Raw genomic sequence first — 24,849 nt, 5'->3', positions numbered from 1 at the left:
AGTGAACTAGCAGCTGTAGTGGCCTGACCTCCCTCCCTGGTACCTGTGCACAGAGGAACAAGCTGATAAAACTTGCCAGGGTGTCCTGTTTCCCAGGATCCCTAAAGCCTGCAGGACAATTGGGTTTGGAAAGCAGAAATGTAATTTTCTGGTGTTGTTATTGATAGTTTGTTTTCTTTTCTGGGAGCAAGTGAGATATTGAAGCAGCAGCACAGCTCATGTTGTCATTCCACACCTTATCAGTTAAAGATGAAAGGTAGCAAATCTTCCCAGGGTCCAAAATAGCACTGGCTGCTGCACCAGCTGTTCTGGGCTGCCACTGTCCCACAAAGTCAGGGCTGTGGTGTGCAGCCTGTCAGCAAGCTGCTGTTGTCAAAGGAGCTGTAGAGCCAACCAGAGCAGGGACAAAAGGTGCAACATTTGAGTGGTGATGCAGCAGCTCCCCAGCAGGGAAGGGATCAAGTCAGTGTTGAGGAGGGAAGCTGGGCTGCAGATTAAACATGTCAAAGTATTTGTCAGTATTCGAGGTTTCCCTTTGGGCTGTGGAAACCAATTCAGTCTCACTCAGCTTCAGTTCACAGGTGATTCCTAACAACACTGTTAAAGAGCTGAAAGTGGAAGCTGCTAATAACTAGAAGTATTTTTCCTTAAACTGTCCTTGCGTTATTGTAAAGGGCAATTAAATACCCGAATGTACAAATCTCATGTACTTCTGAAGACGTAGGTGCTGTAGCACTGAGATGGAAGTCTTTTGCTACTCTTCTGCTGAACAAACACATGAGCTATTTGGTCATCTGCACCAGCTTCCTTGAATGTAGCTGTGTAAAAATGGACTGATACGGAGGACTGCAGCATTATTTGTCAGATACTGCTGGATTAGCGTTCTTGGAAGCACCGTAAAGCTAGCATTTGTTTTTGGATAAAGCAGTTGCATGATCTCAGGATGTGGCTGGCGTGCCTGTTTGGAGAGGCTTTTGCTTGTTCAGTCAGGGTTGGTATGCAGAAAGGAGCAAAGTTGTCTGAATGCCACACGTGTGTGAGCTGTATCAGATTGCTGTGTTTCACATGAAAAGCAATGCTGAAACAAGCCAGGATGCCCAAACTGGGCTTCTTGCTTATGTTTCCTATCTGGAAGAGTACTTTGGGTCACAGAGGTGCTGTGGACTTACAGGAGATACTTGCAGATAGCAGTGGCAGGAAAGTGATGGTTAAAAAGAGGAGATGAACATAGACCACACAGTAATTAGAGCAGCCTTGTTGACCCTCCAGGCTGTGAGCACAGAGGTTGTTCCTGGGGGATTTGTAAGCAGTAGCTTATGAATGAGAAGCTGAAGTCCTCAGAACAGGAGCAGGATGGACTAGGTAGTTAAATTCTTGAGGAGCGGTGTCACCAGCAGAGGAGTCTTGGTTTAATGCTGTTTACTCAGCCTTATCTATCTTGCAGTGTTGCTACAGCTACCCATGTGTGTGTTTTCTAAAAACAACCAAGAATAATCATGGAAGCTATTCACTAGCTTGCATGAAACATCCATGTTTATTTCACTTGGGAACTGAACCAGCCAAGAACGAAAAGTAAGCAAACAGTGAATATAGCTAAAATATGGACTGCAGTAGGAGAGAATAAAAGGAGCACACATCATGGGCTGGAGCTTGCCATGGCTGTGTGGTATTCCAGCCAAAATACACAAGAGCATTAATCTTTCTGACTTGTAGAGCTTAAAACCCTGGTACTGCAGATGCTGTAATAATACAGCCTCCTTGCAGGCTTGGCTTGGGCCTGGCCTCTCTGTGCAAGGGAAGGGGATACCTGGTCTGTAGCATGGGGATGTTCATTCAGCCATTGGGACTGAATGCTGGGAGGTTGGGAGCCAGCCTGAGCTGGAGGTTTTGCCAGGCAGCTTGAATATAGTCTTAAGAAGAAGTTGGAAAGAACTGTCTTTTTCTCTCTTCCTGCATTGAATAAAAACCATTTAATTATTTGAAGGGCTGCAGTGGGATGAGAGCTTGGGAGTCCATAAACCAGTAAGTTTGGCTCTGGTCAGCTAAAATGGATTAGGTGAAGTGGTTATGTGCTGCTTGGATGTTAGTGTGTCTGTATGAAGTGAGGAACTGTGCTAACTTGTAAATTCTCTAACTAGGGTCCAATGAAGGTTTTGGTAACTTATGGTGGTGATCCTATCCCTAAAAGCCCTTTCACTGTGGGCGTTGCTGCTCCGCTAGATCTCAGCAAAGTTAAAGTCAATGGACTTGAAAACAGTAAGTACCTCTGGGCTGACAGCCCTGTAGTCTGTCTCTGAAGTCTCTCCTGAATCTGGGCAATAGCCAACGTGTCCTGCTGGAACCCAAGAGGGCAAAACAATCTTCTTTTTAACTTGCTACAGTTGGGGATCAGCCAGCTCCAACTTTATAGCTTGACTACTCTGATGTAGCTGGCTCTCTTGAGGACTGAATTTCAATTTAAACACTTTTTTTTAAATTATTTTTTTTAATTAATATTTTTTTATTATTTTTTTTTCAAAGATTACATAGCAATGTAGAAAAAGCATATGTTGGGGTTTAGTCTCTTGTGGTGAACAGAGCTGGACTCTTCACCAGGCTGAGCACCTGCTGATGAAATCTGGTTTCCTTGGGGTAGGTGGCTGTTCAAATATATGTCACTGCTACACAGCAGAATGTCTTTCATACACTCTCTTTGTTTTCTGAAAGTGGAAGAACTTAGGACTGTGAAATAGTGTTGCATTCCTGACATGACCCTCTGATACTGTCAGTCTGCATCTTCCAGGCTTGTTTAGCACCGTAGTTTTGTAGCTGCAGTTAAGCAAGGCACTTGCTTATTTTTTTGTTTGGTTTGGCAGGTTTTTTACACACAGAGGGATGCAGACTGAGCAGGGCTGTGCCGGTATCTGCTCACTTGGTGGTGTATGCATGTGAGGTTTCTTGGAGCACTGTCTGTAATATGGGTTTTCTCTTTTTCAGGAGTGGAAGTAGGAAAGGATCAGGAATTCGTAATTGACACCAAAGGAGCTGGTGGGCAAGGTAAACTGGATGTTCGTATTTCCAGCCCTATGAGGAAAACTGTGCCATGTCTGGTGGAACCTGTTCTGGGTAAGGAGTGCAGCACTGCAAAATACATCCCAAGGGAAGAAGGACTGTATGTGGTGGATGTGAGCTATGATGGCAATCCAATCCCAGGCAGCCCCTACACTGTGGAGGCCACACTACCTCCAGACCCCTCCAAGGTAAGTGAATGGTTTAGAGCTGTAACAGCAACTGATACCTGAGAATGGAATCATGGGCTACTGCCTGAGACCTGGCTTTGTTTTGGCCAAGCCAGACCCAGGAACATTGTTATTCAGAGTGCTGAGTTGTTCCTTTTGCAGGCTCCATGACTCATGGAAGTAATTCCTGTAACACTGTACTTGAAAAAACATTGAACTAATTAAGAATACTGCAAAGCATCCTACATAGTGTGACAAATAGGAATATTACTCCTAAATGAGTAGAAGCTGGCCTCATGAACATCTTGACTTTATTAATTGAGATGCTCCTTTCTAACAAAATAGATTTCAAGGAAAATATGTTTACAGCTATAAAATATTTTAATGTTTCTACCTTTTCTAACCCATGGCTATATAAAGCCAGCTATGGTGAGTATGAATATTCTTGCCTAGAAACCTCTCTGGAGGAAAGATAGCAACTTTACAGAAGAACTGAGAGGACTTGCTTTCTGTGTATTTTTAAGAGCTGGTTCATTGAGTTTCACACACAAACAAGTCTAACTAGGCAGTCTGCTGTCAGTAACGTGAAAAAATGAGTGTAGCTCAATTGCATATTTTCTTCTAGGTAAAAGCTCATGGTCCAGGTCTTCGAGGGGGCCTTGTCGGAAAACCAGCCCAATTCACAATAGATACCAAAGGGGCAGGAACTGGAGGTTTGGGTTTGACAGTAGAAGGTCCATGTGAGGCTAAAATTGAATGCTCCGACAACGGTGATGGAACCTGCTCTGTCTCCTACCTGCCTACAAAGCCTGGAGAGTATTTTGTAAACATCCTCTTCGAAGAGGTTCACATTCCTGGTTCACCATTTAAGGCAGACATAGAAATGCCATTTGATGTTTCTAAAGTTGTTGCCACGGGCCCAGGTCTGGAACGTGGTAAAGTGGGTGAGGCTGGGCTGCTGAACGTCGACTGCACGGAAGCAGGTCCTGGGGACCTGCGGGTGGACATGGTATCAGATTCTGGTTCTAAAGCTGAAATCCAGATCGATGATAACAAAGATGGGACCTATGTTGTAACTTACGTGCCACTCACAGCTGGCATGTACACGATCAAGATGAGATACGGAGGAGAGCAAGTGCCTAAATTCCCTGCCCGGGTCAAGGTGGAGCCAGCTGTGGACACGAGCAGAGTTAAAGTGTTTGGACCAGGAGTGGAAGGGAAAGGTGAGAATATTTGTTGTTATCAGTTTGTAGAACTTGTGGTCCTTTATCCTGCACAGAACGTTCTGCCCATTAAAAGCTGTAATAGCCTTGCAGGTACCTATGGAGACCCTCAAAGAGGGATATTTTGTTGTGTTTCCAAATGAGTTGTTTATCATGCTGGTTCACAAAATGTTTTATCTTTGGAAATACACATGGCTCTTGGAGTGACTCTTCAAAACATATCCTGCAGATGTCTTCCGAGAAGCTATGACTGAGTTCACTGTGGATGCTCGACCTCTAACAAAGGCTGGTGGTGACCACATCAGCACACAGATCACAAGCCCATCTGGCTCCCCCACTGACTGTCTCATCCAAGACAATGCTGATGGAACCTATTCAGTGGAATACACGCCGTTTGAAAAGGGTAACCTCTGGTTTGGTTGTTTTTCACTTGAGAGGGGAAAACCAAGGACAAGTAGCTCTTCTGACACTTTCATTTGGCAAACTGCTGAGGTCTGCCAGTAACTTGTTGGCATCTTAGCAAGATTTTTGCCTGTGGAGGAGCTAATTTTGCAGGGAAGTAACTCTATCTTTACTTGAAGAACTGATTTACAGTAACTTGGCTTCAGAAGAAGTGTGTAGATGGCATGTCCGTTATGAAACACTAGTGAAGTCTTGTGAAATGCAGCAGGAAGTTCTCAACATATACTGACATTGAAGTCTGTCGCATCTTGTAGAAGAGATGGTAAATTACAAGAATATTTAGGGAATTCAGGACATGTTTTCTTCCTCTTAACAGGCCCACACACAGTCAGTGTAACATACGATGGGGTTCCTGTGCCAAACAGTCCCTTCAGAGTGAATGTGACCGAGGGCTGTCATCCATCGCGTGTGAAGGCACAAGGACCTGGCCTCCAAGAAGCTTTCACAAATCAGCCAAATGCCTTTTCAGTTGTCACCAGGTAACTGGGCTTACATCATCCTTAAGGAATATCTGGCAGAGGGAGAAGTGTAGTGGGCTGTGTGATGCGGGATGCTAAATCCAGTACAAAGGTTTATAAACAGGCCGAGCTGTGTCCTTCTGATTACTGTGTGTGCTACCTCATTGAGTACTGAGCACTCTGCTCTGCAGAGATTGGGAGCTGATAGTGGTTGAAGATAAAATTCAGTGAAAATGCAAGTGAGGTTTTGCTGAACAGCTTTGCGTGCCAGAGCATGCTGGAGGCTGGGCAGCTCAAGTCAGGTTGCTGTGTTTCCAATAAGGGTAAAAGTGCAGCCAGAGCATGTGAAGGCCGTGAAGCTGCTGTTAGCAACAGGCAATTCTAACAGTGTGTGGTTTTGTCTTGCAGAGGGGCAGGAATTGGTGGTCTTGGAATAACTGTTGAAGGACCTTCAGAGTCTAAAATTAGTTGTAAAGATAACAAGGATGGGAGCTGCAGCGCTGAGTATGTTCCTTATGTTCCAGGAGACTACGATGTTAACATCACATATGGGGGAGAGCATATTCCTGGTAAGAGTGTTTGTTCAGTGCCTTTCAGAGGAGGGAAGTTGTTGAGCTGAGAACTCAGTGCCTTGGCTGCATCTCATTTGTGCTGGGGGATGTTGAGGTTTTGACTTTCTGCTTTACTGGGAATTCAACCAGAAACATAGATTGTATTTGTTCCTCACACCCGGCAGGGAAGTGTGGAGTGCTGTGTGGTGTGGTGTGGTAGTTCTGGGGAAGGGCTGCAGTCTCTTCTAATTTGTGAAATGGTCTCTGTGGGGAGGTGGAGGAGCCTCATTGAGACTGTAGCACCCACAGGGGAATAAAAGAGCAGGTACTGGTGGATGGGATAGGAAATGGGATGATAGCCCTTCATAAATAACTGGTATTACACACAAGTGGTGCATAAGGTCAAGAAAATAGCCCTTTGGTAAATGGATGCCTTCAAGTCTCTGTTTTGCATGAGATGGTCTAATAGGTAAGCTTGTCATGGGGATTATATTAAACACTGCAGGTTTTGGTCAGACCTTCACCTGTGTAAGCATTTGGACTGGGTGTTTAGCTGAGGTGAGTTTGGTTGAAGGAATGTTCTGGATACATCTGGCATCCAGGCACATTTTGCTGCAATGTTTGAGTTCTTATGTACTGTCATACAGCATATATCTAGATATTCTTTCCTAGATGTTGTGAGTTGATACTTTCTCATTGGTCCCATTTTATTTGTCAACATATTGAACTCGGTAAAATTTGAAGGAAACAAGCTCCTGTGTGAGGCTTCGTTTGCACTTCTGGTTTCTGTCATGTGTTTCTTTCTGAAGTGTGAGAAGTAAATGCAACTGAATTGTTGCATTGATGGTGAAAATGTCAAAGTACTGCCATTACTTCTGGCTTCTGCAGAAGCAGAAAAGTAGTGTGGAAGCTGTGAGTTGGTCATTCCTGCCTGAGGCTGAGAGATGGTAATTTTCCCCAAGAAAAGTAGGGGAAAATACCTTTGAAACTGTTAACTCTGTGGTGTTTAACCATTGCTGTGTTGACTTCCAGGCAGTCCTTTCAAGGTTCCTGTGAAGGATGTTGTGGATCCTAGCAAAGTGAAGACAGCAGGACCAGGTCTGGGAACAGCCGTTCGAGCCAAAATCCCACAGTCCTTCACTGTAGATGCCAGCAAGGCAGGATTAGCACCCCTGGAGGTGGTGGTGGCAGGACCCAGAGGTAAGGAATTAATTACTTCATCCAGATGTGCTCCCATCTCTGCATTTGAGTGGGTAGCATGGTCCTGGCCCTACTTGCAGAGGTGGTGATACCACCTGAATGAGCATTTCTGTCTGTTCTTGTTCATCTGGCATGATGACATGTGTCATGCTGTAAAAGGAGGAGACCTGAGTCCTAGGTAGTGCTGCTTTGACTTTATCTTGATCTTCAGAGCAGGGAGAAGTGATGTGATTAACCATCACTGGTGAAAAATTGTGACTTAGATTTAGACATCAAAAAGTAAATCCAGTCTCATACATGAGTGAGAACTAGGGCAACTCATGTCAGTGGGTTGCATAAGTCTCTGAAACACGGTGGAAACCCTCAGTGGTCCCTAGAGAGCCTCAAGGCCCTTTAATGATAGTATTAATGATGTTTGCATCAACCTAGAAAGCTGTGTCTGGGTGGCACGTTATCTCAGCAGTACCTTTTGGCTGCCAGTCTCATCTTGCTGGGAGGCAAGGGCTGCTTACCCACTCAAGTGCCAGGTGAAGCTGGTGTGGGTGCCCCTCAGGTAACCCTTCTTTAATTTTAGTGGATGAGACGGATTCCCAGGGATGGCGCTCCCCATTGAAAGCGATTTCGGATTTCTTTAAAGGTGATCCAAAGGGTGGCCCTGAGACAGGTTTGAACTCATCGCTCACTACTGGCAATTTTGGCTCTTGGAAATCCAATTGGCAACAGCAAGAATCATCTGGAGGAGGGAGTGGGAACCAACGGTGTTGCTTTAAGGCTTTGCATGGGACCTATACCTTTCTTTTGCCCTTGCTTTACTGCTAATCCTTCCTGTGTTTTAAAGCCAACTTTAAATTGTGGAGTGCTTTGTGTGTTGATCTGAACAGATGTGTCACATAATCTGCCATAGATTTAGCTTAATGCAAATTGAAATAATTGATCCTGCTTTCTTAGGTCTCTGGCAGTTTGCAGGTCTCTCCAGCCTAGGCAGTGAGACTGCCTTGCAAATACCTGATTGTGAAAGACTGGGATGGTGAATGCTACACCCCAACTGGCTTTAGGGCTCAGTTCTCTGCACTGAATCCCAGGAGCGCTGTGTAATCTTGTAAATGACAGTTCAGGCAATTATAACCATTACTCATTTTCTTCTTGAAAGATCTTTATTGTATTTTGAGCAATTGCTTTTAACTTGGACTGTAGAGAAAGGCAGATTTTTCTCCAGTATTTTCACACTAGTTTTTGTTTACAGTGAGAAGACGGGTGCCCAGAGTTTGGTGGATAACAAATCTATCTCAACGCAATGGCTCTTGAGTAGAAAATATGGGAAACTGATCACTTATCCACACCCATTGCTGTCATTCAAATAAAATTAATTGAAATTTAGCTTGTTGCAAACTGTAAATAAACAGTGCATTGTGCAGCAGATGGTGGGTGAGGAAGTGAGTTTTAATAGCAGAGCTGATAAGACTGTCTGTTGCTTTTTTTCTAGGAATTGTGGAGCCTGTTGATATAGTAGACAATGGAGATGGCACCCACACAGTGGTGTACACCCCGACACAGGAGGGACCCTATATGATCTCTGTCAAATACGCTGATGAAGAGATCCCTCGCAGGTAAGGTGTTGAAGATGAACTGAAGATTTAATGACCTGCTCATGCTCTCCCAGCACCATTTCTAGCACAGGGCTAGCTGTGGTCCTTTCTGCTTAACCAGTGCAGTTCCTTGCATGACTTCAGGGTTCAGCAGTGGTTTGATGCTGCACTTGCAGCAGAGATGCTGTAGGGAGTATCCACACCTTAGGGTGTTCTGCAGTAACTATCAGCCATTGACTTAGGAGGAGGGGACAATAATGTGTTTCTCTTTAAGCCCCTTCAAGGTGAAGGTGCTTCCTACGTATGATGCCAGTAAAGTGACAGCAAGTGGACCAGGGCTCAGTTCCTATGGCATACCTGCCAGCCTGCCTGTGGAATTTGCTGTGGATGCTAAGGATGCTGGGCAGGGACTTCTGGCTGTACAGATCACTGTAAGTAACTACAAAACCAAGTGGGAGTGGAAACACTTTGATCTAGGTGGGCATGAGTGGCTTCTATACTGAGTGTCCACAGCTGCACCCTGACATACCCAGTGTCTGGAAACCGGGCTGCTGGCTGGACCTTAAGCTCTGGTACAGGAAAGTCTTGTACTCAGTGTGAAGCTCTTGAAGCTGCTCTCATGAGACTTCTCTCTTAAAACTATCACCCTGGCTATATTTGGCTCTTGGTTAACCTTACACTCTGCAAATGCCCAAAATGAGATAAATAGTTTCTTGCAAGGTTACGAAAACACTAGAATTTGAAATGGAGACAGCCTTGTTGGAGTATAGTTCAGCAAGGTCATGAGATAACATCCACACCAAGTGTGACATGATGACAAATTAATAAACAAGTCTCCCTCAAGGTTGCCCAAAGTCGTAAGCTGCCTAAGGAGATACCGCAGGAATGTTTTCATTTCATGTTGTTTTTGCTTTTCCTGAAATTTCTGGTGCCCAAACTCTAGGGCCTCAGCGAAAAGGTCTCAGTTTAGTGGGCCATAAAGCACATTCCCAGCTCTGGCATGCCTGGGTCATGGCATGGCTGGTTGTACTTGCCCTTCTGCATTCTTGCTCCCATGCTCTCTGCTGTCTGCTCAGGTGCAGCAAAGCAGTTACCTTTATTTTGGCAAGAAAGTGTGCTCTTAAAGGATCCAGAATGCTCATTGGAGTTCCCAGTCTGGCTGTGGCTTTGAAGATCAAGTTCCACAAGTCCTGCATGGTGGGAATGCATAAGTGATCCTACTCACAGCACTTTTGTTTGCTTCTGGTTCTGAACTATGGAATGTCAAACATTTCACAAGCCTTCCTGAAAGAAGCAAGCTTTTCACACTGCACCTAAAGTCTCAAGTCCTTTGTAGCTTATACTGTACCCCAGGCAGTGTTAAGTCATAACATACAGAGTGGAGCCAATGCATGGTTCCCTGTAAGCAGGCCTGCAAGACTTTCTAAAACACTTCACACTTTACAGCTGACAAGTTGCACTTAAAGCTGGGGCTGGGAGTAGCTGTGTCTTGCACCATGCTGATCTTGGTTGTAGATACAAAAGCCTGATGCTGAAGCTCAGATCTGTATTGTTTATGCATCTCTTCAATTATTGTACTCAGTGTAGAAATGGTAGTTGAAAGGACTACATAGACCTGCTTGTAACTGTAGACCTTGCAGTGTGTCAGGAGCTGGATGCCTCATCCAGGGGGGTTGATAACAAACTCCAGTAATGCTTCCCTCAACCTCAATCCTTTTGGGGAACAGCTCCAGTGCTTTGTCAGATCTTTGTCTAGGGACCTGGGCAGTGTTCTTAATTTTCAGCAGCAATATGACAGTGAAGCCTAAAACTTCTTACAATTAATATAAAGTTCATTAAAATGGCTTGCTGCATCGTACAAACAGTCTCATGTCAAACAAAAGGTAGTTAATGAAAACACTTATTATTTTATAGTGGTCTGATACATTTTTGTTCCTAATAGTCTGTTGCTGGTGCTAGTCCTCTAGTGAAATATATTTAATCCTCACAAAGCTGCAGTTCTGTATCTGCTTGAGACCGACTAAACATGGTTATATACAGATTTGCTGCCCTGCTAAAGGGATTCATAACAAACTTTGTGGTGCCTCTTCTGTTTTGCATTCCTCAGGACCAAGAGGGCAAACCCAAGAGGGTGGACATTCACGACAACAAGGATGGCACTTACACAGTCACCTATGTCCCCGACAAAACAGGCCGCTATACGATTGGTGTGAAGTACGGTGGAGATGATATCCCATCCTCTCCCTATCGGATCCGAGCATCTCCAGCTGGGGATGCCAGCAAGTGTTTGGCCACAGGTGAGTGTTGGCTCCTGTCTGTTGCTGTCGTTTGTACATGGTGTAAAGCCACCTTCTGAGCATGGTACAGCTGATGTGACAGGTGTAGAAGACACCAGAAACTTGTCATTTGGCTGTTCTTACGAGAGGGGTTTTCCTAAAGATAAGGAAATGTCTGCCCTGCTGGTGAGCAGGAATATCTTGCAGTGTCTAGCAAAATCTTTCAAGCTGCCTGTGTTGTTATAAACAGCCAGATGCAAGTGAAGTCTGATACTTATTTTGGCCTAGATAAATATCCTGCTGAGAGCTGCAGTAAGGCTGATTTAAAAACAAGATATCTGTGCACGTTCACTGCATCATGCTCCTTGTACCATGGGTGGTGCAAGAAGATTTTTGTTTCACAGAAGAACAGAATTAATTCTGAGGATATAAATAGCAAAGCTTGTTCAGGTTGGGTGTTATTAGTGGAGGTTTCTGCTGCTTTTTTTTCTGCTCAGGTTTGGCCAGGGTCTGTTCTGCCTTTTGGAAGGTGTGGGTGAAAGGAGAGAACCTGAAGATAAAATGTTACTACAACTCAAAAAAATAATTGCCTCTAAAATCAGTGCCTTGATGTAGGGGAGAGACTCCCAGGTTTGTTGCTGTAGGAGCACACTTATAGCTTCAACTCTAACTTGTTCTCAGGACAGTTAGTCATCACATAGCTTTGGGCTGGCCACTGTGGCACACTGACACCTCCCAGCCATCCAGAGGCTGTGGCAGGAACTCATTACAAGAATGTCACTGAATGTTAAATCCCCTGATTTTAAAAGAAATAAATTAGGCAAGGGCAAACTAGAAAGGGAAACTTAATCTGTTGTTGTAGACCTGTGAGAGCTAGGGTGTGCCTGGTGCCTGTCCAGCAGCTGGCTGCTTCCAAGCTTGCTTAAATAGAAATATATTCCTGGCACAATGGAAAACACGGAGTGGCAGGTATCCACTTTGCTTCAAACTGTTTAAAAAAGGCCTTAATGGCTGAATCTGATACTCTTCCAAATAAATCAAGTCAGTAACTATTCAGAATAACTGTGATGGAGATTACTCTCAGATGCCAGCTTAAATTTCCCCTTTCCAAGAAGTGCCTCTGACTCTTAGCTGTGAAGTTGAAATACAATCGCCATAGGAATAGATGCTGGAATATTGTCAAGGTATTAAAACAACAAGTTTGTTGCCATTTGAAAATTGAGCCATTTACCTGGTAACAAGTGCTGGTCAAAGCAGGAGTATTAAATATGTACTGCAAATAAGACTTAATAGTTCTCATTTAAACACAGTGTTCTTCAGGCTAGATCCGATCGCTACAATTTGGACATTGTTTCATGATTTATTTTTTTTTTTGGGTTGTGTGGCAGAGCAGTGGAAAATAATGTGTGGGTAATGTAGGAGGAAACATGGTCATGGCTGCTACCATGTCCTTTTATTGCTGCTTGCACAGGGAGGTTTGCTGGCCAGGGCACTGCCTTTGGCTCTGCATAAAGGAGTGTGACAATAACAGTATGGGTTTAAGGCATTTCTTTCTTCAAACCTAGGGTTTTTGCCCCTTCAATTCTCCTCCAGCCTCTCTGATTGCAGAAGAGGAGGGAAGCTGGTGGCCAGCTCTTGCATGCTCCTGTGCTGACCCACACTATGAACGTCCTTTCTTGTACATCTGCTCCCAAAACCATGTCTGTGGGTCCCCAGGACCAGCACTTTGGTTCTGTGTTTCTCAGGCACCTCGTGGGCAACCTGCCTGGGAAAACTGTCCTCTGAATGCTTCCTGTAACAAAAATTGTCTTGCAGGTCCTGGAATTGCACCCACTGTGAAGACTGGTGAGGAGGTTGGTTTTGTGGTAGATGCCAAATCAGCAGGGAAGGGAAAAGTGACGTGCACCGTCCTGACGCCAGATGGGACAGAAGCTGAAGCAGATGTTGTTGAAAATGAGGATGGGACTTACGATATCTTCTACACTGCTGCCAAACCAGGAACCTATGTGATTTATGTCCGCTTTGGTGGGGTGGACATTCCCAACAGTCCTTTCACTGTCATGGTAAGCCAGCTCTGCTCCAAAAATACCTCCCACTTGGATTCCTGCTGTAACGTTTTATTTAGTGATAGGTTAACTCTATGGGTAAATGTTTAGGTATTTATTAGATTAGCAGGGCTAATGAATCCTTGTTACTTGCAGAGCTTATTTGAGGCAGGCAGTACAGTTAAGGGAAGACAGATAGAAGCCATCAGAGGATGGAGACTTGGCTTCTCTGAGCAAATTAATTTTTTATTTCATGATCATGTAGTCTTTCTAAATGATGTAAGGGGTGGTTATAATCAGCTTCTACAGCTAATTACTTCAGCTGTTGTCAGATATCATGCTCTGAGTTGTCCGTCTCTCACTTCTTATAATGTTGACCCCAAAATAAGGAATGTTCAGCTGAGAGATCACAGGGAAGCAGGCTGTTCACTCACACTTAAAAATTATTTGCAAGTGCTAGTTAAACGGTTATAGCCAAATCTCTTTCATTTTAATAATGATCTTTCAATGTGCTGTACTTCAGCATATTTAGGTTTAAAAAGCAAACAGAGTTCCAGCCTCCCTGAGGAGAAGACTCTGTGCCTCTTGGGGTTCACAGAAGCCCTTCAGGTGAAGAACAGCCCTTAGTGTTGGTAAAGTCTTGGTCTTGTAACCTCAGCCAAGGTGGTCTCCAGCATGTCTTGGTCTATGGAACCACACGGCTGTACTTGCGCTGAGTCTGGCCACAGCCTGTAGACAAAGTCCTTGGGGATGGACACACCGGCTTTTCCTACCTGCCATCCTGCCAGATTGCTACTGGTGTCTCCAAAGATTTTCATGAGAAAAATTACTCTCTTGGTCACTACTCAAAGCTCACCACAGGAAATACCTCTTGAGGTCAGAGAGCCCGCTCCTGGCCAGCCAAAATTCCCACTCCCTAGCTGACTGATACAGTGCATGTCTGACCTGGATGTCTCAGCCAGGGATGGGGAGCAGCAGAGCAGCAGTATTTCTGTTTTGCTTTGGTTTTCTTGGTGGAGTCTTTCCATGCATAGGTTTTCAGTGGGTTATTTTGTTAGGGGGGTTTGCAGCAACGCAAAGGGGAAGAAGGAGCCGATGGGGTTGCTTGCGGGGGTGTCAGCCCCAGCTGCTCTCATTGGGTTGAGTGGGGGAGATGGGAATTTGCAAGTCATCCTCTTGGCATGCCTGGTGGGAAAGGGAGGTTGCGCGGGGGGAAAACACATTTGGTGCCTTGACGACGCTATCCCAGCTATGAATCAGAAGAGTAGCTTTGCAGCTATGATGGGATGTGGGCTGGGTCATTCACCCTGGTGCAGGAGCTGGGAGCAGCCTTCCCACGCAGCAGGCTCCCTGGCCTCCCAGCTCACAGGCCATGTCCTGCTGTGCAATGCCTGGGGATTTGGGTTTCAACCTTTCACTTCTCTCCCTCTCTCCCATAAAAGCTCTGAAATTCAATTCCAGCAGTGCTTGGGCACTGCTCTCCAGCTTCCCTTCCAAGCTCCCAACAACGCACGTACTGGCTTTGTCCCTTTGCTGTACTGCTGATGGTTTCCCCCAGTGCCTGTGGGTACGGGCAGGTTCCCGGCTCCCCTGGCTGGATCCAGGTTCTTGCAATGGCGAGAGGACTGGGTGGGCTGTGTGGTGGGAGGAAGGTGCTGAGGAGCTGGGGGGAGCTGTGCATTCTGTGCTGTGAGAGGTGGGAGTGCCTCTGTGCCACAATAACACCTGACCTGCCTTTGCCCCTGCCCAGGCTGTAGATGCAGATGACGCTGCCGTGCGGTCACAGGAGCCACTGGGCACCTCGCCCCCTGGATTCCGCCCTTGGGTACACAATTTTTACATTTTTCAGCTGTTTTTCCCCCATCTGTGTTCCATTTCAGATGACAGCCTGCTTCTTGGGACTGCTTGAATCGCTCTGGTCATTGTGTTCATTCTTTCTGTTTGATCAATTGTTCTTGTGATCCGGACCTTGTTTTTTCTTTGCCGCTTGAAGGGGGTCTCAAAATAAACTCTCATTTAAGCACGAAGAGGATCATTACACCTGCAGCTTCTACTTCTGCAATGTCTCCTGTTGGCAATAGCAACCTGAGTGCATCGCTTTTTCTCAGTAAAACAGCACAGTGTCTCGAGTCCAGAGTCGCATTGTGAAATTTGTTTCTTTTGTCCATTTTGTGTTGCAATCACTCTGCCCCATTAAAAAAAAAAAAAAAAAAAAAATCACTTTCTCTTCCAGGCCTTAAGCAACTAAATCCTTTCAGATGGAGCCACTTTGGGTCTTGTGTGTGCACTGCATTGTCTTCCATCCCTTTGTGTTCCATTTTTACCTCTAACTTTTTTCCAGCATGTCTGCCATTCGCGCCGTGTGTGATTCTCTCTGCTGTGTGGTGGTGTCAGGGAGGAGAGCTTGGCCGGGCCCTGCTCCGGCTGAGCCCAGTCCTGTGCCTCGCTGTGATAATCACCTCGCCCTCTCTCCTGCTTGTGCTTGCAGTGGAGTTGCTCAGTGCTCATTTGAGTCTACCATCCTTTTTGAAGTGTCCCATCCTTTTGCTTCCTTTAGGTCACAGAAGAAGCCTATGTCCCGGTTGGAGACATGAATGGCATGGGATTCAGGCCCTTTGATATGGTTATCCCTTTTGCTGTAAGGAAAGGAGAAATAACAGGTACCTGGATTACATTCAGCCTCTCGGGGAGGTTTTGCTTTTTCTTAGCATGTTTATCCATTTGCAGTCTGGGTGGTCTAGACCACAGTGTGTGGGGGAGGATTGTATCCTGCCAGCAACTTATTTGTTTAATTTCACATCAAGTGGCACCCACTGAGGGGTGAGTAGGATACGCCCCACTGATGGTTTGAGTTAAGTGAGGGGGTTCTTGGGGCTGCTGTGGTCCTTAGTACTAGCCTGTAAGCTACTGCACTGTAGGACTTGCTGCTTTTTCTCCTCTGTAGCAGCTACATGCACCCTTGATAAGCTCCATTACTTATTTAGTGTAGATGCTGCTAAACAGTCTAATCCCGCATTCCTGTCACATACCTTCTCCAGAGCAGGCAACCCCTCCTCCACAGGTCTGGTGGCTGAGAGCATTGGCCCAAAAACATTCTGGGTACACAAAGCTCCTGCTCTCAGGGGCTGTGTCTCCTCCAGTCCTCTAGTTCAGCAATCCCATCTCGAGCCCTTGTCTGTCCCTGCTGAAGGGACAGTTGATCTTACCTTTTCAAAAGAGGAGCAGGAGAGGGAGTATCTTGGGACAAGGTAGATCAGTGCCTTTCCTGGGATTTGCTGTAGAAATTTCAGTGGCTGAAGCAAACAGCCATGCCTGTAGAGTTTGTAAGGTCACAGGACTGTTTGCCAGATGTCTACCATGGCCTTGTATTCATGTAGCTTAAGTAGAAAACGTCTGGTTAGTGTTCCCACTAGTCTCCTATTTGTGCCTGTGGGTAATTAACAATTTAAAACACTTGCTTAAAGTGGCTAGACAATACTTTGTGGGTGGGAGGGGGGAAGCAGCCAGCTTTTCCTTCTGTAACTCCCATGGTGTCTTTTTGTAGGTGAAGTACACATGCCCTCTGGAAAGACGGATACGCCAGATATTGTGGATAACAAAGATGGCACAGTAACAGTGAGATATGCTCCTACTGAGGTTGGGCTGCATGAAATGCACATAAAATATATGGGAAAGCACATCCCAGGTGAGTCTGACAAAGCAGGCAACACAAATCCATGTGCAGTGTCCTGCTGCTGTTCCTGGTGAGGTTTCTGTAGCTTAGTTGTACACACTGCTGTAAGAACTGCCTGGGTTATGTTACTGGTCATCTGCACACAGCCCAGAGAGCAACTGAAGCGTGGGAGTATGTGCCAGCACATCTGAGCTTCCATTGTGGTTTAATAATACCAGCCAGGCTTAAAATGGATTTTGGTTTTGGAAACTAGCTTTTGTGGCATTTTATTATGAAAAGGAAACTTACAATTTTCTAGCTACTATTTTTTTTCAGGTTGAAATTTGCTGCCATGGTGCTCAACAAAACTAGTGGTTACGGTGAACGTTTATTTCTAAAACTGCATTGGCATAAACCCTCCCATGTGTGGCGAGGACTAAGTGGCTAAAACACTATAGTTATTCTTTTCATCTTGTTGCAATAAAATAAACCACACAAGCACACAATCTTTTCTTCCTGGCTGCTTCTAACAAACAGAAACCACTGCCTTACATTCCCTTTCTCTTCTCTTCCTTTGTCCTTCCCTAGCCAAAGCTCTGCCTCACCCAGAGCCTGGGGCTGCCCCAGAGTTCTCTGGCTGTGCAGGCTGCATGGGGCCGGGGAGAGAAGGGGCAGATCTTTACAAGGGTTTGTAGATGTGAGACACAATGCCAGCACTGTGCTGCTCCTGTTGTTGCACAGAGACAAGGGATAAATTTGGCTGGAGCAGGGAGCTCAATAACATGATGCATGGTGCTGCTTCAGAGTCTTCAGCACTTTGTATGGACGTAGCACCGCCTTAAGTGCCAAACTGTTGGATGTATGGGTTCAGTGAGACCATTACCCTGTGCCTGGGCCACAGGATGATGTGCCGTGGTGTTTCCTCCTAGAAGGCCATCATGACTCAAACTTGCTACTGTCTCAGCTGCAAATCCTCCTAGCTTTGGACTTCAGAACCACCTGTGCCTTTTTCTGAAACCATTACTGGCTGTTTGTGACTGTACTTTTTGTTCTTGTGCACCAGCTTAGCTAATCTGAGGCTGGCAAATATGCTTTTGGATACCCTTCAAATTTGCTAGTTCAGGTTCATTGAAACAGACAATGTGCTGTGTTAGTTCCTAATTCTGAGCTACCAAAATTCAGGATCTGTGCCTGAAATGAAAGCCTGCTTCTGAGTCATGTTCTGATTTAATGTGCTAAAAATAAACTTGTAATGAATAAGACCCTTTACAACATCATTGAGGCTTATCTCTGGCAATTTGAGTAAGACTTCGTCACGACTGAACATGGAACAAATTGTGGAGAAGTATCTTTTGAAAATTAAAGTGGAGGCTTACTTGTTTGTTGTTTGTTTGTTTTAAGTGCATTACAGTTACATAAAGGTAACTCAATTCTCAAATTATGAGAATGGCATCGAAGAACGTGGGTATCAGTAAGAATAAAAGTAAAATATTTACTTTTATTAAGTAAAGAGCAGCTGGATGTCTGTTTTGTTCTTGTTGTCTAGGCCACTCATCCTTAGAAATAATTCATTTGTTATTGTTTTTTCCCCTCTAGAGAGCCCTCTGCAGTTCTATGTGAATTATCCAAACAGTGGCAGTGTGTCTGCTTATGGGCCTGGCCTCATTTATGGGGTTGCCAATAAACCAGCAACTTTCACCATTGTCACAGAAGATGCAGGCGAGGGTAAGTCTGTTCTTTAAGCCCATCCTACACTAAGCTAGGACCTTGTTGGAAGTGTCGTGCACATCAGTATTAATTTGCATTCATCTGTTCAACTGTGAATCTCTGATGTAATACAAATGACCTGTGCAAATATCAGATGAAAGAGATTTCATGAAGCTGTAACCTGCAGTAAAAGCTATCTCATTAGTTCTTCCTGAGAGCAGTAGATATACCTGTGGTACAGGGTGCAAAAGATTCATTTAATTAAAAATGAACTGAAGGCAGCTTAGAACTAGTGGATGTGGAATCACTGTTAGGTAAATCTAACAGATTAAATCGATGTGTTCTCAGTGGGTTGACCTGGGCTCTTTTTGCTACTGTCCTTTGAAAATAGGCACCTAAGCTGTGTTTTCAGTACCAAGTACTGGATCTTCCTCTTTGGACTTGGTGTGCACAAAGATTTATGGAAGTGCTGTTCTTGTTTCCTAGGTGGGCTGGACTTGGCTATTGAAGGACCTTCAAAAGCAGAGATCAGCTGCATTGATAACAAAGATGGGACATGCACAGTCACGTACCTGCCTACTCTACCTGGGAACTACAGCATCCTGGTCAAGTACAATGACAAGCATATCCCGGGCAGTCCATTCACAGCCAGGATCACAGGTATAAAGTTTAGACTTCTGGAAACACTTCATAATTAAAATTAACCTCTGATAGAATGGGAGACCTGGCTTGTGGAATAAACACGGACATCCTCTGGCTTGTTCTGTACTTAGCCTTGTAGTATTTTCTGACTCATTTCTCTTTTTCTATATTCAGATGATAACAGAAGAAGATCCCAAGTTAAGCTTGGTTCTGCTGCTGACTTTTTGTTGGACATCAATGAGACTGATCTCAGCCTCCTAACAGCCAGCATTAAGGCCCCATCAGGTCGTGATGAGCCTTGTCTTTTGAAGAGGCTGCCCAATAACCACATTGGTAAGCTCTGACAGTTTGGATCTGAGAGAATAGTTTAGTAACCTCTACTCTAGTTTGGTTTGCTATGTAAAATGACTGACTTCTATGCTCCTACCCAGAGAAGTGTTGTCAAACCATGTGGTTGATATTTTTTTGTACAATTGGCCAAAGACAGAAGAGTATGAAGAATGACTTATTGTCTTAGCCTGCATATGATGTGCCAGGTTGTGTTTGAAGTGGCTTTTGTCAGCATATGTGAATGGCTTCGTGGCCCGTTTGAGAGCCAGGCTTCAACACGGGTAGAGAGTGCTCATTCATGTTCAATTTATTGGTGTGATTAAGGCATTTAAATCAATTATAACATGCATTAAAAGTTAATAAGTTGGTCACATTTCTCTTCTTCGTAGGCATCTCATTCATTCCACGGGAAGTAGGAGAACATCTGGTTAGCATCAAGAAAAATGGGAGCCATGTACCAAACAGCCCTGTAACGATCATGGTGGTCCAGTCTGAGATAGGAGATGCCAGACGAGCAAGAGTGTTTGGGCGTGGCTTGGTGGAGGGACGAACCTTTGAAATGTGTGACTTCATTGTAGACACAAGAGACGCAGGTGAGTTCCATGGCAAGGAGAGTGTGAGATGCTGTGAGATGTGCATCCTTTCTAAATGAGAGCACTGTCTCCCACAGCATGTGACCACCAGGCCACAAGCCACAAAGCAGCAGATGCAAATCGTATATTAAGCATGCACTGTCATTACTGTCATTTATTAATTACAGGCAATGCTATTAACTTCTAAAATACTTCGCATTGTCTTGGCTGATGTCTTCCATTACAGCAACAGGATGTCACTGAGGCACTGATGAAGCTTCTCTTTCATTTGATATGGTGCTGCTTCTAGTATTGTGTACACCAAGAAGGAAATGAGGATGATATTTCCCTGTTGGTTTAATGTAGAGCCTTGGACACAGTCTTTGAAGCTAATTTTTCAACATTAATGAAATTTCAACATGAATGCATTTCAGGAGCTGAATTGTGTCTTGAATACTTGACTGATTAGTACTATGAAAATCTCATTAAGGCATCATGCAACTCCCATATGCCCATTGTGATACAAATCTACTCACTAACTACTGCTATGGGTTTGGACTATTTTATGTCACATTTTTAATAGCACCGTGGAAAGCTGAGGCTAACCTAGCTTTATTGTAGGTTATGGTGGGATCTCACTGGCAGTTGAAGGACCCAGCAAGGTAGACATCCAAACTGAAGACCTAGAGGATGGAACTTGCAAAGTATCCTATTTTCCAACTGTACCTGGCGTGTACATTGTGTCCACTAAATTTGCAGATGAACATATTCCAGGTAAGCAGAAGCATTGGACAACGTTTTGATTAGTAAAACAAAAGTCTTATTGTACTGGAACTGTGGGTGGACTGTGTGGTCTGGCTAGGGCTTTAAGTCCCAAAGATTCAAGGAGGTCTTACCAGTACCCTACAAAAGCAGGAAACATCCAAAACTGTTGTTGTTACCTGTGTGTATTTCACTGGGACCTCACTGTTAGCTGGCTCTGAAACTTCCCCTGTGATCCACTGCGAGCCAAAGGAAGCTTTCACTCACCCTCAGGTCAGTATGTAATGAACAGAGGAGGAATGACTTGCTGTGATACTTACAGGCAGCCCATTTACTGTGAAGATAAGTGGTGAAGGAAGAGTTAAGGAGAGCATCACACGAACAAGACGAGCTCCCTCTGTTGCAACAGTAGGAAGCATATGTGATCTGAACCTAAAAATTCCAGGTAAGCAAAGTCCTTATCCCCATAATTTGTAATTGTACAGCATGTAAATAGGAACTTCATTGTTGCTAAGTCTTCCTCATAGTAAGAGAGTTTAAGGAAGAAGCACTGGTTGTGTGGTCTCTTTGAATGGTTAAAAATAAGCATAACCATGATGAACACATGGAGAAATAAATACCAGTGAGGTCCTAATCTGTTCTGTGTACAGCAGGCTGGAGAATGGGCTGCACAGCTCACTCTGTCTCCAGGGTTTTAAGATCATCCAGTTGGCTGTTAAGTGTTTGTACTGCTCTCTAGCAGATGTGAATCCCATAGGCCAGTCTGAGCTGGCTGCACTTATCCAGCCTCTTCATTTGCCTCCACAGCACCTGGTGTAACTGGCCGGGCTTGCTGCTCAGCAGCTGAGCATACAAACTGGCACCTCTGTGAATCTTCTGTCGTTTGTGCTGTGTAATCACTTGAATTCAGGTCCTGCTTCCAAAAATAAAATACCAAAACCCTTTGTCACTTTCTAATCTGTGGTTTTTATTCTCTTCTTGTTAGAAATTGATTGTGCAGATATGACAGCCCAGGTAACTAGTCCTTCTGGAAGAAACTTCGATGCTGAAATCGTAGAAGCTGACAAAAATACCTATTGCATCCGCTTTGTGCCACAAGAAATGGGGGTCCACACTGTGGATGTCAAGTACAGAGGGCAGCCAGTGCCAGGCAGCCCCTTCCAGTTCACTGTGGGGCCACTGGGTGAGGGAGGAGCCCATAAAGTGAGAGCTGGAGGCCCAGGGCTGGAGCGTGGAGAGACAGGTGTCCCAGGTGAGTCCTCTGCTCTCCCTAGGCTCCAGTGCCTGCTGTGCACAGGTCTGCAGTCTTCAGAAGTTATGGAGAAATAATATTGCTGCATCATGTGAATGGAGTAGTCTGGAAATCCACATTTTGGAAACTGCTCTCAAAGGATGATCTTGAGATTGTGAGGTGATTATACAGGGCTCATAGGCTGATTCAAGGTAATAGGAGCCTCTTGGAGAAATGGTTAAGTGTTATCACCCGGGATGATGGGATGAGGTACCATTCCTCATGAAAATAAGTATGGGGTGCTGCACAGTGTATTGGGAAGAATCTGCTACTCAGCAGCAGCAGACTTACTCTTGTGTGTGCTTTATGTTCTTCAACAGCTGAGTTCAGCATATGGACAAGGGAAGCTGGAGCTGGAGGACTGTCTATTGCTGTAGAAGGTCCAAGTAAAGCAGAAATTGCTTTTGAGGACCATAAAGATGGATCTTGTGGTGTATCATACATAGTTCAAGAGCCAGGTATGCACCAAGACCAAATCATACTGAAATAACATTGAATGCTAGTTTCAAAGAACTAAGGACACTCACTTCTTCTTTTCTCCCTGCAGGCAACTATGAGGTGTCCATAAAGTTCAATGATGAGCACATTCCTGAAAGCCCCTACCTGGTCCCCATCATCGCCCCCTCTGATGATGCTCGCAGGCTCACTGTCACTAGCCTTCAGGTGAGACATAAGGAAACATCTCCACAACTTGCCACACAGACTGATTTCGTCCTTGTTCTCCAAAACCAAAATGGTTGTCCTGTCTTCTTAGTGGTAGCCTTGCCTTGGTTGGTGCTTGTTTTCAAGCTCAGACTGCAGACAGAGAGAGGTTTTTGGCAGCTGGCCCTTTGGTAAGTTGGGCCAGTAGAACTGCCCCAGGTCTGGCTAGCCAGAATTTGAAGGCAGAAGGCTCAGCTGAGTTAATTAAAGGTGGTAATGCCTGACAAAAATAAGAGGCTCTAGAAATAGCATTGGAGGAGCTAACACTTGTTTTCTATCCCATTAGCTAGGGGATGGCCAAGAACTCAAACGTGAATGTGAACCACCAGTGACCCTGCTGGTACCGAGTTACTCGGTTGGCACATGGACTGAAGAGCTGGGTTTCCATGGGTGAGGCAGTGTAGGGCTGCTTGGTTGGGACAGTACTGCAGCCTTGCTGGAGCTCTGATGCAGGCAGATGGAGGGGCCTCCCCATGAAGTCAGAGCAGGGATTTGCTCTGGCTGATGTCACCAGCCCACACAGTTGCAGCTCAGATGGTTCACGAACAGTAGCTAATCACAGAGTGAATCACAGCTTTTTAGTGGGCCTGGGCTCATCTGTTAACCTCACCATATCATTTCTGTGTGTGTGGTTACATGCATTAAAATACAAGTAACATTAGAGGCCTGACTTAAGACTCCAAAGCCAGAAACTTGGATATGAGACTGAGAATCTGTGTCTAAGTGTACTGTACCTGAGTCCTCATTGAGTTGTGATAAGCAATTAGTACTTCAGTTGAGGCTTTTTTTTTTTTGCTGTGTCCCAGCTATGGTCTGCAGGAGTTTGCCTGGGCTGCAGAACTTCTCCACCTTGGCTGTGTAAATAAATCATGACAGCCTGATCCAACAGTATCTCTTCTAACCCGGAGTTACAAGGGCGTTAATTAGTCACTGTGGTATTGATGTTTCTCTTGTGTTTCATTTAAAGACTCTTTGACAGGAATATTCTCTTCAATTAAGTCCTGGAGAGGCAGATAAAGCTGAGTATTCAGAAGTGGAGCACAGTGATGCTGCATCAGCCTCTGCTCCACCCACACCAGGGGCTTGCTTTGTACATTTTACCTCAGTTCTACTCAGTTGCATTTATTTCCCTCTTCAGGATTTAGTTGAAAACAAAGTCAGGTAAAGTATGTTCAGCATGAAACATTACTGCTGGATGGGTGCAGAGGCTGCTGTGGCTGAGGAACACTGCAACAGGGGTGCTGAGCTGCCTCACCTTCCACCCATGGCCTGACAGCTTGGCAACATCTGGTTTTGTGTTTTAAATTACTTTCTCATGTTAAGAAGTCTTGTGGTGGCATTCTAAATGCAGCCTCTTGTGGCAAATATAAACATGCATATTACTCTTTCAGACAACTGGATTATTATCAGAGGCTTTTCCTCTGAATCTGGAACGAATGAACGGGCTGAAAATGGAGCTATAGCTCAAGCATTCTTTAAATCAAGTGCATGAATACTGAGGGATGACTTCAGTGATAGCGGGTGACTAGTCTCATAAACCTGCCTCTGCCTGATTTGGCAGTCACCTGGCTTCCAAAAATGGTCTGTTACTATGGGAAAAAATCTAGCCAGTGTGAGGGACTCCTGAATCAGCCACCCCCTAAGAGCTTCTGATTTGGAAGTTAATACAAGTCAGAACTTTGTCTTTTTTTAAAGTCTAAGAAAAAGAAAGTAAAAATTGTGCTGAGGTGGTTATTTCCCTGCCACAAATTTTGCTGTTTGAAATGAGAAGTTTAAATTTGATAACCTGACTGTTGCATCCTCAGGAGTCTGGATTAAAAGCTAATCAGCCAGCATCCTTTGCTATAAGGCTGAATGGGGCAAAGGGCAAGATCGATGCTAAAGTCCACAGCCCCTCCGGAGCTGTAGAAGAGTGCCACGTGTCTGAGCTGGAGCCAGGTGAGCACAGCTTTACCATGGGCAAAGCAAACTGGGTGACCTCCAACACATGCTTGCTGCCGTGTAGCGAGGGGGTTTAGCCCCTTTGGCTTGCAAAAAGTGAACCCAAGGAACAATCACCTTGCTTGGGGAGTGACTTCTTGTTGTCAAGAGTTGTTCATCCAGGTTATGTCAGGCTTTTCCTAGATAGCTCATGAAATGGCTGAGCCCTGACTTGTGTAAGTTACAGATATT

General features: G+C 44.9%; 1 protein-coding gene across 3 annotated transcripts in view; it reads left to right on the top strand.

Moving 5' to 3' along the window:
• FLNB (filamin B) overlaps nt 1-24,849 on the top strand; it is a 70,186-nt gene that overhangs the window by 38,139 nt on the left and 7,198 nt on the right. For 2 of the 3 annotated variants that reach the window (XM_051627337.1, XM_051627336.1), the window contains exons 19-42: nt 2,139-2,256; nt 2,977-3,239; nt 3,844-4,441; nt 4,671-4,844; nt 5,220-5,382; nt 5,770-5,930; nt 6,945-7,112; nt 8,596-8,719; nt 8,973-9,129; nt 10,806-10,995; nt 12,790-13,037; nt 14,770-14,844; nt 15,577-15,679; nt 16,564-16,704; nt 18,268-18,396; nt 18,865-19,038; nt 19,195-19,353; nt 19,740-19,943; nt 20,544-20,696; nt 21,007-21,129; nt 21,670-21,936; nt 22,296-22,433; nt 22,523-22,638; nt 24,483-24,615. In XM_051627337.1, the coding sequence (XP_051483297.1) occupies nt 2,139-2,256; nt 2,977-3,239; nt 3,844-4,441; nt 4,671-4,844; nt 5,220-5,382; nt 5,770-5,930; nt 6,945-7,112; nt 8,596-8,719; nt 8,973-9,129; nt 10,806-10,995; nt 12,790-13,037; nt 14,770-14,844; nt 15,577-15,679; nt 16,564-16,704; nt 18,268-18,396; nt 18,865-19,038; nt 19,195-19,353; nt 19,740-19,943; nt 20,544-20,696; nt 21,007-21,129; nt 21,670-21,936; nt 22,296-22,433; nt 22,523-22,638; nt 24,483-24,615 (4,279 nt within the window). The remainder of the gene's footprint in view (nt 1-2,138; nt 2,257-2,976; nt 3,240-3,843; nt 4,442-4,670; nt 4,845-5,219; nt 5,383-5,769; nt 5,931-6,944; nt 7,113-8,595; nt 8,720-8,972; nt 9,130-10,805; nt 10,996-12,789; nt 13,038-14,769; nt 14,845-15,576; nt 15,680-16,563; nt 16,705-18,267; nt 18,397-18,864; nt 19,039-19,194; nt 19,354-19,739; nt 19,944-20,543; nt 20,697-21,006; nt 21,130-21,669; nt 21,937-22,295; nt 22,434-22,522; nt 22,639-24,482; nt 24,616-24,849) is intronic. The other variant, XM_051627335.1, reaches the window with a different exon arrangement.

Source organism: Apus apus, chromosome 9 (assembly GCF_020740795.1).
Source record: "Apus apus isolate bApuApu2 chromosome 9, bApuApu2.pri.cur, whole genome shotgun sequence".
In the NCBI taxonomy this organism is placed as follows: Eukaryota; Metazoa; Chordata; class Aves; order Apodiformes; family Apodidae; genus Apus; species Apus apus.
Note: the sequence above shows the minus strand (reverse complement) of the source record. Positions and strands in the feature narration are given on the sequence as shown.